Source organism: Cervus elaphus, chromosome 18 (genome assembly GCF_910594005.1).
Source record: "Cervus elaphus chromosome 18, mCerEla1.1, whole genome shotgun sequence".
Taxonomy (NCBI): Eukaryota; Metazoa; Chordata; class Mammalia; order Artiodactyla; family Cervidae; genus Cervus; species Cervus elaphus.
This window is the reverse complement of record NC_057832.1, coordinates 123,581,132-123,594,555: the sequence shown is the minus strand read 5'-3', so window position 1 is coordinate 123,594,555 and position 13,424 is coordinate 123,581,132. Positions and strand designations below refer to the sequence as shown.

Below are 13,424 nucleotides of genomic sequence, written 5' to 3'. Positions count from 1 at the left end.
AGCCTGATGTGTGAAAGGAAGTGTTGACAGGACACCTACCCACTGGGGGGCTGGTGGGTGGATCCCAGCCAACCCCACTGTGCCGTCCGCCCAGCCCCCGTGTCTGGCAAGATCGCACTGCAGACGCTCACCTCTGACCTGTAAGAGGCTCGGGCGCTGGGGACCCAGCCCAGTTCACTGTTCACCTCCCAGAGGTCCTGGCAAGATAGGAAAGTGAGAGTATATGTGGAATTCACAATTCATGAGATTGCATTTTTAACTCGAATAGTATAGTTTCTGCGGCCCCCGAGGCACCTGGAGCCGGGGGATGGGGGGGCGGGCGCGTCTGAGGGGCGCTGGGCCACAGCCAGAAGCCACCCATGAGCACACGGGCGCCTCAGCCTTCCTTAGCGTTCAGAACACTCGCTTCTTGAGACAGCTATTTAGAAGCCAGCGTTAGGGGTATAAGGTGGACAAGGTTAGTCTACCTTTCCATTTCCCTAAGTGAAAATCCTATATGCAAGAGAAGGTAAAGCTTATGTGCTCCGTTCTCTGACTGAAAACTTCCTGGGGACTTCCTGCTGGCCTCGTGGTTGGGACTCAGAGCATTCACTGCCCTGGCCAGGGTTCAGTCCCTGATCAGGGAACACAGATCTTGCAAGTGTCACAGCCAAAAAAATACAAAAGTCTTAAAATGCCACCAGATAAAGCCGAGCAAAGCCCTAATCTGTCCTGACCGTGGCTTGCCGTGGGTGTGTGTATATGCCTTTGATAGCAAGCTTCAGCCCAGCTTTCTTGAGCCAACACAAACGAAAGCCGCCTTGCCCTGTGTTCCTGTGTGAACCCGAAATGCCCCTCCCGGCCAGGCGGCCGCGGGATGACGGTCACCGTCATCCGGCCGCTGAGCCCGGAGGCCCTGGCAGCGGGTGAGGCGCACCGGCGGGCACTGCGCCTGTCTAAGCCCGGCGTGTGTCTGTTGCAGGCGCCAAGGAGATCGACATCGCCGCCACCCTGGAGCACCTGAGGGACCAGCGGCCGGGCATGGTCCAGACCAAGGTACACGCGGCCGGGCCTGGGGCTCGGGGCTCGTGGGGGGCGGTTTTCTCAAGAGGAGCGTGGGGCAGGCCGGCCAGCTGCCTCCCACGCCAGCTCCGCTAGGGACTGGACGTGGGCAGTCCATCCCAGGAGGTCGGGGCGGCTCCAGCCACAGCCCCCACGTTCCAGCCTGAGCAGATGTGGTCAGACCTCAGGGCCCGGGACCCCCATGTGCCGGACAGGGGAGTGGGAGAGCAGCGTGCTCTCCCCGTCAGAGGCCAGCGACGTGGGTGGAATCTTCTGCCCGCCCAAGCCCACAGCCACAGCTCTGCTGTGAGGTTATCAGGACAGCGGTCACCAGAGTGTCCCCGGGCCGTGCTGGGCCCCTGAGCACCCTGAGTAGCTTATTGAAAAGGCTAAGTTTGCAGCAAAAGGAGCAGAGACGAAAGATCCCTGGACAGCCTTGGGTTCACTGGAGCTGGAACCAAGGTCCACGTGATGGCCCGTCCCCTTAGTGTTGGAGAAGTGTCCATGTCCAGCCACAAACACCCTGCAGCACGTCCTGCAGTCATAAACACAGGAAGCTCTCCTTCCTGGTGTGGCCCGGACTCTCCGAGTGCTGTCAGCGCCTCCACTAAAGCCGCCCTTGCAGAGGACTTCAGTCATAAAAGTTATAAAAGCTCTCCCGGGAGACCAGGCCGCGTTGTGCTCCGGAACTGAGTAGTGAGGCTCTGGGACCCCCGTCGTCCCAGCTCGGGGTCTTACTATCCCCACAGGGCATAAGCAGCTCCTGGGCCCTGCTCTGTGCCACAGACAGGACGGGCAGCATCTGAGCCTCGAGGAAGGAAGCACAGTCCTCACTCCACCCGCTCTGTTCGGAGGGAAGGAGCCCAGAGCCCCGTAAGCTCCAGCGAGCACACTTTGACCCCAAAGGTCATTTCTCAGAACACCTTCAAGGGCCCCTTTGGCTGGCTCCACGTTGTCAAAGTCAGCCCCAAGCATGGAGGCAAAACCAACTCAGTTCCTCCATGTAGAGCCAGGAAACTGTTCCGGGCAGAACCAGAGGACTCGCATGGCGGTCGGATCTCTGCGGCCGCCACCGTTCTCCGCTGGCGGTTGGCGGGGCCCTGGGGAGAGCTGGACCCTGCCCACACGGTCTGCCATCCCAGTGACAGGCAGCCCACAGGTCCAGTGCCCCTGGCGGGGCCGTCCTACAGGACTGCCTGTGCCACGGGTGGTGGCCTGCTCATCCAGAAATCCAGGGTGGGCTCGCCGTCGGGGAGGGTCTGGCCCCGCGTCCACCAGCAGCCTCACAGCTCCACGCGGCCCAGAACCGGGGCTGAGGGCAGGGGCAGCTCTTGCGCAGGAAGGAGAAGCAGGTTGTCTCTGGCTGACCCGCTGCCTCGTGCACCGTCTCCCGGTCCCGCGAGCCCCGGGCTGTGAGGCCCACGGCCTGCCCTCCCGGCCGGCCGGCACCTCGGCAGCACTATGAATGGCCCTGCTTGGCCCCAGGCCCCGTCCACCACACAGTCAGTGAGCAGAGAGGGTTTAATGATCACGGTCGGGGCACAGGGCAGGTCTGCCCCGCCTTTGTCACTTTACTAAGCAGCAGGGCCCAAAGAGCCGCCTGAGTCCTGTCCCGTTTCTGCGTCATCGCAAGACTGCAGTCTGCCGTCAGCAGGCCGCCGTGCCGGAGGAGGCGTCCAGGGCGGCTGCGCCCGTGTCTGGGGCGGTGTCCTGCACACACCATGCCCTCTGGCTGACCGCTGGCTTGAGAGACGGTGGCGGGAGGCGGCTTCCCTGGACCTGGCAGTCCAGGTTTGATTCCTGGATCAGGAAGATCCCCTGGAGAAGGGAATGTTTACCCACTCCAGTATCCTTTCCTGGAGAATCCCATGGACAGAGGAGCCTGGCGGGCTACAGTCCCTGGGGTCGCGAAGAGTCAGACCCGACTGAGCGACAAAGCACAGAACAGCACATAAGTTTCTATCATATACCGGTCGTTCGAAGTGGAAACTTATCATTCTTTTTGGCATTGGACTCAAGTCTGTCGATGACTGGAGTTATCAAGTATCTAAGCCATTGATAGGGCTCTCCTCCATCAAAAATCCTTAACTGCTGTTCAGGGAGTGTTTGCATAGTTTATTCTTTTGTCATTTCTCTGGTGTGATGGGGAAGTCCTGGGTACACTGCTCTGAGTGTTTCATGCCAAGCTGAGAGCAGGTTGTGGACCCGGGGAGCCTGCAGGCCAGGTGGGCTTGCCCTCTGTCTGCCGAGGCCCGTTTCTGGAGGAGCAGACGGTTCTGACACCCGGGACTCGGCCCCAGTTACTACTCAGCAGTCCTGCAGGTTCCGCCTGCACGAGAAGCATGTCCCATCCTGGGTGCACTGGTGTCTGTGGGCACACGTGTGCTTAAGCTGGCACGGTTGAGGGTGAGACGAGGTTTCTTGGCAAACAAGTGAGTCGGATTGAGCCGGATGGTGGGTGGATTTTCAAAGAGCGCGAGTACCATCCTTTCCATTCTGAGGCCGGGGAACCCCGAGGGGTCGTGACTGTGACCGTATCCAGTGAGTCTCAGAAGGACAGGAGGCTGAGTCCAGCCCCGCCCCTCGGGGGCCCCGCTGGGGCTGGGGTCAGAAGGAGCTGGCGGAGGGGGCACACGGAGCCTGTGGCAGCTGCTGTCCCACGCACACATCCACCCCAGCTTCTCCAGCAACAGAGGCGGAGGTGAACACGAGACGCGCAGCCTGTCTGCACCAGTTCTCGTCCCGCAAACCCGCACCCTGCCCGCCTCCCTCGGAAGTCTGCAGCTCGTCCCTTTCCTCCCTAAACAGCTTCTCTCTGCAGGATGGCACACGGGAGCCCACGGCTGGAGCAGAAGGGGCCCCACTCACGTCTGCCTCCTCTGTCCCTCCAGGAACAGTTCGAGTTTGCCCTGACAGCCGTGGCCGAGGAGGTGAACGCCATCCTCAAAGCGTTTCCCCAGTGAAGCCGGAGGCGCCCATGGCCGGGGGCCCCGTCGGCGACCACCGACGACGTAACTGCATCTCTAGTGCAAATGCCTGGTGATCTAGTCCTTAGGACTCTCCTACAGTCAATGCAGCTTAGCAGTGGAAATGTGTGTTTTTGTTCAGCCAAATAATGATAAAGGGAGATCTATGGGCAGATGCAATGATGGGGGGCAATCAGTTCTTCTATTTTCGATTTCTTGAAAAAACTTTATTTTTCCTTAACACACACATCCATGTTCTTAATTGCCAATCATGTGGTACGGACGGCACCGTCAGTGAGGTCCCCAGAAGAGGGTTGGTTTGTGATCTGTCACTTTCTGAAGGAGGGTCAGCCATGCGGGGTGGAGCCCAGAGGGGCCACCGGGCCACCCCCAGTGGAAGACACATTTGGCTGTGTACCACCAGGAGAAACCGCCGGCTTCTTCAGGAGTTAGGTGGACGTGATGGTGACATTCTGCAGCTTTGGGGTGGATCATAAAAGACAATTGTGCCAGCTCCTCGTCCGATCTAGGCTGCTGCACACCCTCCCCCAAGCACTGTTAGGGGACAGTGACAGCCCCTCCCAAACTTCCACTCCCCCAGGACAGCCAGGGGCCCAGGGGCAAACGCTTTCCCCACCCAGAGTGCCTCCTTCCAGGCCAGCAGCCCAGGGACACTTGGCAAGGCTTTGGCGGAGCCCCAACCTCCAGACATGGCTTTTAACTACAAAGAGGGGCTTATACGCGTGTGCTAGTCACTTCAGTCGGGTCTGACTTTATGATCCCATCGACTGTAGCCCACCAGGCCCCTCTGTCCATGGGAATGCCCAGGCAAGAATACGGGAGTTCACCCAGATGCGGCTAAACACTTCCCTGAGGGGTAACGAAAATGGGGGGCAGGCCTGTGTGGTCCCCTCCCCAGGAAGGCTTGGGGCCTGCTGGCCTCCAGAGAGGACCAGGAGTGCCCTCACCGTGGGGGACATGCCAGGAGACCCGCGGCTTTTTGCTTCTTGCCTGCGTGGGATCCAGGCATCTGGGACACGGTGGCAGCCAGGTCCCTCCCGGGGCTCAGGTTCCTGGCCTCTCGGGCGGATCCCGTCTGATGTCACACAGACACGCATCTATCGATCCTTCACATTTGCCAAAATAGCACTTGGGCACCAAAGTTACCACCCACACCCCAAAACACAAGAATGCACTTCACTGAACCGAGGACAGTTAAATGCCTAGGGAGATGTGCAGACTGTTCTGTGTGTCCTTGGCCTCGCTTTAGGGAGTAAAATGCTCCCAGTGACCCTGGGCCCTCTGCTTCCTGTGTGGGACACCGTTCTTTCATCTTAAATAGATGCCACGTCTCAAAAAAAGGGAATAGGGAAGGTGGCCGACCGAATGGGGAGAAAGATGCCAAAATACTGTTTGTGTCTTTAAACAATGTTGTTGTGTGTATCTGCTTTAATATATCTATCATTTCCTTCCCAAAGCTGTTTCTCTCTACCTGGAATCCAAACAATTAATGGAAACAAGTTTATCAGAACATAGGAAGCATATACCTACTTGTAATTTCTAACATTGTATGTTTCTTCAGTGTGAGATATACAAATATATTTAATTGTGTCTGATTAAACTTCTGATTTCACATTTGAATGGTCTTTATTTGGATGAGAGAGCAGTTTTGTTTTGTTTCTTTGTCCCATCCATCCTGTTTCCTGAAGGTGTGGGCGTTTAGATGCCAGAACAAAGTGTGTGCATCCATGGAGCTCCATACTGAGTTCCAGTTTTATTCGCAGAGCGGGATGTGTACAGGGCGCCAGAGTGTTGAGTGTGGCTGCGTCTATTCACTAAAAAGTGATGGAACAGTGCCGGGCGAACATTGGGGCGCGCTGCGCCCCGGTGTCCCTGCCACCTCTTGGCTGCGTGTGTCTGCCCAGGGAGCGCCCGGGAGCGGTGGCCCGTCCTTGCCGCCCACAGGGGTGGGGGTCTCCCACATCTCACAGAGACGTGAGCCGCCCCAGGAGCCTCTCAGCCCGGGGGCCCTGCCGCGGTGACCCGCCGCCCCGCTCTCGTCTGTGCGGTGTGTCTCCGCGGGCGGTGGTGAGACGCTGGGGTCTGCGGTGTTTGTTTCTGGGAAGTCAGCCCCAGCCCCAGCCCCGCCCCATCTCTGCGGAGCGTTGTCCCCCTCCGCTCCGTTGGCTCCGCCCCTGCGGGCCCTCCTTCCCCCAGCTTGCTTCTCATCAGGGTCCCTCCCCGGGTCCAGCTCACTTCTGCTGTCCGAGTGCTGGGAGTCGCTGTGATTCATACCCGCGCACTTGACAACAGGTGACACGTCTCGAGACACAAGCGTGTGAGAGTCTGCGTGGGCCTCAAGAGGCTCCTCCGACCAGGGGGCTCAGGGGTGCTGAGCGAAATGAACTTTGTTTTTTGTTTTTTTTTTTGTTTTTTCATTTATTTTTATTAGTTGGAGGCTAATTACTTTACAATATTGTAGTGGTTTTTGCCATACATTGACATGAATCAGCCATGGATTTACATGTATTCCCCATCCTGATCCCCCCTGCCACCTCCCTCTCCACCCGATCCCTCTGGGTCTTCCCAGTGCACCAGGCCCAAGCACTTGTCTCATGCATCCAGCCTAGGCTGGTGATCTGTTTCACCCTAGATAATATACATGTTTCGATGCAGTTCTCTCAAAACATCCCACCCTCGCCTTCTCCCACAAAGTCCCAAAGTCTGTTCTGTACATCTGTGTCTCTTTTTCTGTTTTGCATATAAGGTTATCGCTACCATCTTTCTAAATTCCATATATATGCATTAGTATACTGTAATGTTCTTCATCTTTCTGGCTTACTTCACTCTGTATAATGAGCTCCAGTTTCATCCATCTCATTAGAACTGATTCAAATGAATTCTTTTTAACGGCTGAGTAATATTCCATGGTGTATATGTACCACAGCTTCCTTATCCATTCGTCTGCTGATGGGCATCTAGGTTGCTTCCATGTCCTGGCTATTATAAACAGTGCTGCGATGAACATTGGGGTGCACTTGTCTCTTTCAGATCTAGTTTCCTCAGTGTGTATGCCCAGGAGTGGGATTGCTGGGTCATATGGCAGTTCTATTTCCAGTTTTTTAAGGAATCTCCACACTGTTCTCCATAGTGGCTGTACTAGTTTGCATTCCCACCAACCGTGTAAGAGGGTTCCCTTTTCTCCACACCCTCTCCAGCATTTATTGCTTGTAGACTTTTGAATAGCAGCCATCCTGACTGGCGTGTAATGGTCCCGCATTGTGGTTTTGATTTGCACAAAATGAACTTTGAAAGTGTCCTGCGGAGCCAGCTCTGAAGACAGAGGGGATGCAGAGGGAGGGCGAACCCTCGGGCTGGGGGGCCGCATCCACGTGTCCACGCAGGGCCGCACAGGAGGGGCTGGGGCTGCACACAGCCAGCCTCCTGCCGTCGGCACCCCCGAGCTGACAGGCTTGCAGGAGCTGACTTCTGTGCCCGGGGAGTCCCGCGTCAGCGGCGCCCCTGTGCACACTGGCGGCCGCTCACCCGGCCCGGCAGGGCAGCGGGGACATGCTCATCCACGGGCCGGCGACTCCTCTGTGGAGCTGGGTCATGGTCTCGGGGCCTGGAGGGCCGTGTCCACGTGTCCGCCTGCTCTTCAGATTCTCGCTTGCAGACGCCACACGCATTTACGTTTAATCCGCGTTAGCAGTGTCTTCCCTGCCCGTGCTTAAGGTCTAGGCAATCCCCCAGACAACAGTAAAGCCTTGATTGGCCAGACTTGCTGATTTCTGGGCCACAAACACACCTGCCAGGAATGGTGTTAATGCCGGCTCACTCGGTAAGCTGCAAAGACAGCTCCTGGATTCGCAAGAGGGAACTGCCTTCCAAACAGGAAGGGACACGTTTTGAGTGTTTATTACCTATGTCTTCATCTAATGTGTCAGTTAACATAATTTGATTTTAATCGTGGCTATATTTAACAACCAGCTTGTAGCACTCCCAAAAATTTAACAGTCTGCTCCTGCAAGTCCACACGCGCTGGCTGTGGTAGGCCTCTGCCTCGAGACCATGGAGAAGTCTGGAGAAAGGCTGGCCCCACCATTCAGCCCGAAGAAGGTGGGCCCCCTGTCTGAGAGGCTGGAGCTTGCTCCCCACGCCCACAGGGCTCAGGGAGTCCTTGACATGAACAGGATGAAAATCCGATGAGACGCGGACGAAGCCCTGAGGTCTCCACCTCATGGAGGGACAACGACTCAGATGGACCATGTGCAAGCCCCAGAGGAGACGTCCCCGTGGTGCTCAGCTCCGGATGAACGGTCACCGAGCCCGGGAGGCCAAGGTCACCACTGTGATGACGCGCAGCGACACGACCCGGGAAGACAGACATAGATTGAAACACCGTAAACGGCAGTGAGGAAGACCAGAACAAAGCAAAGAGCAAGGGGCTCTGAGAAAGAACCAACAAACCAACAAGGCAGAAGCAGCGTCCGAGAAACAAGACAGGTTGCCAGAGGGGGAGACAGAGATGCGTGCGGGAGGCTGGGAGGGGCGGCTACCAGGTACAAAGGACGAGTCTTGGGATGAAATGAAGTCAGCAACTACCTACCATCTTCGCACGGTGCCACGTGGTAGCCAGACATCCCAGCGACGGTTCTGAAATGTGCAGAAATATTGAACCACTATGTTGTGTGACAAGATCTTACATAGCGTTGAAGGTAAGTGCTACTTCAAAAAAACCAACAAACTTGTGGACAAAGAGATGTGGTTACCAGAGGCGGGAGGTGGGAGGAAGCGGAAGTGGATGAAGGCCGTCAAAGATACAAGCTTCCAGTTGTAAGATGAGTAAGTACCAGCGATGTGATTTACAACATGATTGATAAAATCCACACTGTGTTATATAAGAAAGTTGTTAGAGTAAATTCTAAGAGTTCTCATCACAAGGAAAAAATTTTCGTTTCTTTAATTTTGTATCTGTTTGAAATGGCAGGTGTTCACCATAATTACTGTGGTCATCATTTCATGATGTATGTGTCCGGTCATTCCGCTACATGCCTTACTTACCTCCGTCTGTATGTATATTATAGCTTATGAGACTGGAAGGAGAAAGGAAAAGAACCCAAACAAGCTCTGGAAGGAAACCCAAGGGGAGCAGTTGTTCAGAAACCAGAGAGGGCCGGCTCTCATTTTACAGGCAGTCCAGATGAGACAGAAGGGAGGCAGCAGCTGAAGCCAGAGCTGTGGACTGGAGGATGGAGCTGGAAACACAAAGTGAGCGTGTGACAACGTGCCACATGCAGGTCACAGCGGGCAGGACGCATGCCCTGAACCAGGGCTGGAAGAGGGTGCCAAGGCTTGCAGGAGTGGCGGCCTCCTCCAGGGCAGACGCAGAGGCTGCATCAGAGTCCACATTCCGTCCCCCGTCTCAGCCGGGAGAGCCGGGCCCTCAGCACCCTGCCCACGCCCAGCTCCAGCTCAGAGCCGGCAGAGGCACTGTGTGAAGTTTTATTATCAAGGTGGAGAAGACTCTTGAGAGTCCCTTGGACTGCAAGGAGATCCAACCAGTCCATCCTAAAGAAAATCAGTCCTGAATATTCATTGGAAGGACTGATGTTGAAGCTGAAACTCCAATACTTTGGCCACCTGATGCGAAGAACTGACTCATTTGAAAAGACCCTGATGCTGGGAAAGATTGAAGACAGGAGAAGGGGACGAAAGAGGATGAGGTGGTTGGATGTCATCACCCACTCAATGGACATGAGTTTGAGCAAGCTCCTGGAGTTGGTGATGGACAGGGAGGCCTGGCGTGCTGCAGTCCATGGGGTCACAAAAAGCTGGACACGACTGAGCGACTGAACTGAACTGAGCCTTCCTTCTTTATTGGCGCCAGGGACCCAGGCTATGAGTCTCCCAACCACGAGGAGGGCGCTCTTCCCCGACAATACCCAGCAATTAGTGTGTGCCACATGCATACCCTGCTGGGGGTGGGCCATGCAGTAGGAGGTTCAGTCCCTGGTCTTCAAGATCCACCAGGAAACACGGGCGCCTGGGGGGCCACAGAGCAGCATGCGACGCTGCCTTGGACCCCAGTGCTCCCCAGGGGCCCATGAGGAGGGGCCTGGGGGGTGAGCCAGCCCCCTTCACGGGCTCGGCCGCTCTCAGAGCACACCTGGGACGACACAGGCTCCGAGTTCGTCCTGACACTAGCCAACGCCCCCACGTCTCCCTGGGCACAGAGCATGCCGGGGCAGGCATCTCACGGCTCACCTCTGCGACACCTTGGGGCTGAGCCGTCACAGCTGCCGGAGATGACGGTGCCTTTCACAAGCTGTTAGATGCGATCTGGCAAAGAGAAAGCGAACAGCCCACCTATCGAGTGCCATAAACTAGGCCATCCATGGCGTGCCCAGCGCTTCTCCGGACGGCGACCCCGGGGTCTGTGTCAGGGGCGGGGGCAGGCTCGCTGGAATTCCCGGGAGATGTGAGGGGGTGGGGGGGACAGCCACACACCAGCTGGCAGATCCAGCCTTGTTAAAAACGCCCGCCTCCCCTGGGAGCCCTGAGCCCTCATGTGAGGACGTGGGGTCCCTGGAGCAGCCCACAGCCTGACTCTCCCCCGGTGTCACTCTCAAGCCCCACCCCCCAAAAACTAACCACAATGTCTTCAGGCACCCCAACCTGCCCTCCAGGTCAGTGCTTGTAGAGAATTCTCCATCCTCCCCTGAGACACCCAGGTCAAGGGGGTCAGCATCCCCCTCTCCGCCCACACCAAGTCCATTCACCACCTCGGCCTGGCACCTCTGAGGTCCTGCAGCTGGGTCACCCAGGTCCACCCCATGTCCAGGCTGCTCCGTCTTCGTGGCTGGGAGCAGCGTTTCCTCTGCAGGGTCGTGGCTGAAAATGGTCCCCGCAAACCTCTGCCCAACCCCGGCCAGGACGTGCCCCGAGAGTCGGTGCTGTTGATCTGATTTATTGGGTAGGGCACGCGGAGAGGGCACGTTCAGGAAGCTTTACTTTTTTCTTACAAAAGTGACCCCCGCGCCTTTCAGAGCCGGTCTGCTCACCTCTGCTCCCCGCGCCTCCCTGCTCTCATCCCTTGGGGGAGTGACAGCAATATTATGTGTCGGCTGTGTTGTGTGTTTATTAATCAAGTAGACGCTAATAGAAAACCTTCATAATTAGCGGAACAGGCATTAATTCAAAGATGTTTATTGGAATAGAAAATTAGAATTTGATTACACCTTTGTTCCTCGACAATGGCTGGTTTTCATTTTGTTCGGGGTATTTGTTTAGAGACTGGTCTTCGCCGTCTAGGCCGCTCGTTTCTTAGACAAACCGTACGGCGCGTGTCGTCTGTCTGCGTGGCTGAGCGCCGCCGATGGATGCCGCGGCCGGCGCTGACAGCGCTCTCAGAAGCCGGGGCTGTGCGCTTCCGCCGGGCCCCTCTTGTCTGGAACCCGGGCTTCCAGAGTCCGTCCCGCACACATCGGGGCGCCGCGGGCTGGCGGGTTTGCTTCCGCCTCTGAGAGAAGCCGAGTCCCCAGAGAGGCCGCCTGCGAGGGGGCCGCTTCTCAGGATGAAAGGAGGCGAGAGGCGCGTCCGCGGCCGAACGTGACTTCCACGCCGCCCTGGGCTCGCCCTCCTCCGCTCACCCTGCCTGTCCAGCCCCACTGCCGACTCTCTCTCTCTGCATGTCTGTCCTCTGCCTGTCCGTCTGTCTCTCTCCTCCCTGCTGGGGCGTCTGCTTTGCAAGAGCAGCTTACACACACGTCTCGGGGTTTGGGCTGGCTCAATGTCTAATTCAAACCCATCTTTCTTGAACATTTCCTCCCCTCTCTACTTTATTTCCTGACATAATCATAGTTACAATATAGTCATAATTTATCAGGTCATTGAAAATAGCTTCTGCCGTCCACAGACGCTGTTTCATCAGGCCCCGAATCCGTCAGACCGACTTTGTCATATGCCTGGCGGCAGGATGTTTGGGGTTTTTTCTCTTGACTCCTGTAAATGATCCCAGGAGAGGAAGCACCCTCAGGAGGCCACAGCCTCTGGTGTGCTCACGCCCGGCCTCCGCCCTGAGCCCTGAGCCCTTGGTTTGTCCCCAGGTTTAGAAGAAGAGGGACACGGTCCCCCCCAGCATGGACGGGGGCCCAGCCGCGTGTCCCGCCCAGCCCCGGGCAGGCCAGCCCTCACCCGCCTCGGCCACACGAGCTTGGGATCAGCCCCGGCTGCTTCCTCCGGGGCCACTGGGCCCTGCCTGCCAGGCAGCCACCTGGAGAAGCCCTCCTCCGCTTGTCTGCGGCCAGCCTGCTTCCCTCTGGTGCTCTGAGGGCTTCACACACTCTCATTTTCTTTCCCTTTTCATGGAAATTAGAAAAATCGATCCACGAGCAGTCAGACTGGTCAGTCCCTGCAGAGGAGGAACAGGCCACCCCTGAGCAGGGTCCCCGGGGGTCTTGCCAGGGCTCCCCTGCGCCCCCGCCTCCTGCAGGCAGACGGTGCCCCCACCATGCCCACCGTGTGCCGGGCCCCGAGCGGGAGCAGCAGCCAGGAGGGCGGGTGACGGGTGTGGTCCCCTCCCTCTCACCACGTCGGCAGCCAATGCCTTGTTTAATCTCATTTGATAATTAGTTTTGTATGTTCAAGTGTGTATTTATTATCAGAACACAGTCTCACTAAGAAACAATGAAAATTTTCAGAATACCGAGAAACAAGGCTGTTTCGGTCAACTCCAAAATCCTAAAGTCAAGATTTACAGAGAATTCCCGCAGTCTTATAGCAAATGGGACCCAGTGCAAGGCCGAGGATCCTGGCCCCTCCAGACTTGGGGGGCTTAGCATCTGGAAGGCCCAGGACTGAAGGCTGGCTCTGCAGAGGTGAGGACACCCCAGCGAGGGCTGCGGAGGGGCTGCAAGACCCCTGTTAAGAGGCTGACCTCACAGAAGACCTTCTGCTGGGGACAGGGGGACGTGGAGAGACAGTGTTGGCAGGTGGGAGGGGGCGGGCATGCGGTCAGCAGAGGGGGTGCACATGTGTGTGCATGTGTATGTGTTTGTGTGTGTCCATGGGTGTGCTCATGTGTGCATGTATGCTTGAGTGTGTGCCCGTGTACACATATGTGTGTGTGTCATGTATGTGTGCACGTGTGTACCTTGTGTGATTGCTCGTGTGTGTACTCGTATACATGAGCGTGTGTGCTCGAGTGTGTGCACATGTATGCTCGTGTTTGCTCCCGTGTGTCAGCATGAGGAGGTGGAGAAGCAGCAGGAGAGGAGGGTAGAGAGGCCGTGGGCCGATGGGGAGGGTGGGGGAGGCGCCAGAGAAAGTCGGGGCGCAGAGCTGAGGGGTGAGTCACAGAGCAGGTGGGATTGGCCCTGTGGACCGCAGCTGGGGCTGCCTGTGCTCAGGGCTGGC

The 13,424-nt window shown here is 57.0% G+C and overlaps 1 protein-coding gene across 3 annotated transcripts in view; it reads left to right on the top strand.

Moving 5' to 3' along the window:
* The window catches only part of PTPRN2 (protein tyrosine phosphatase receptor type N2), a 593,102-nt gene extending 587,454 nt beyond the window's left edge, over positions 1–5,648 (top strand). For 2 of the 3 annotated variants that reach the window (XM_043873079.1, XM_043873077.1), the window contains exons 22-23: positions 962–1,035; positions 2,624–3,912. In XM_043873079.1, the coding sequence (XP_043729014.1) occupies positions 962–1,035; positions 2,624–3,100 (551 nt within the window). In that variant the 3' untranslated portion in view covers positions 3,101–3,912. Of the gene's footprint in view, positions 1–961; positions 1,036–2,623; positions 3,913–3,932 lie in introns of those variants that run through there. The other variant, XM_043873080.1, reaches the window with a different exon arrangement.
* Positions 5,649–13,424: the final 7,776 nt, after the last annotated feature.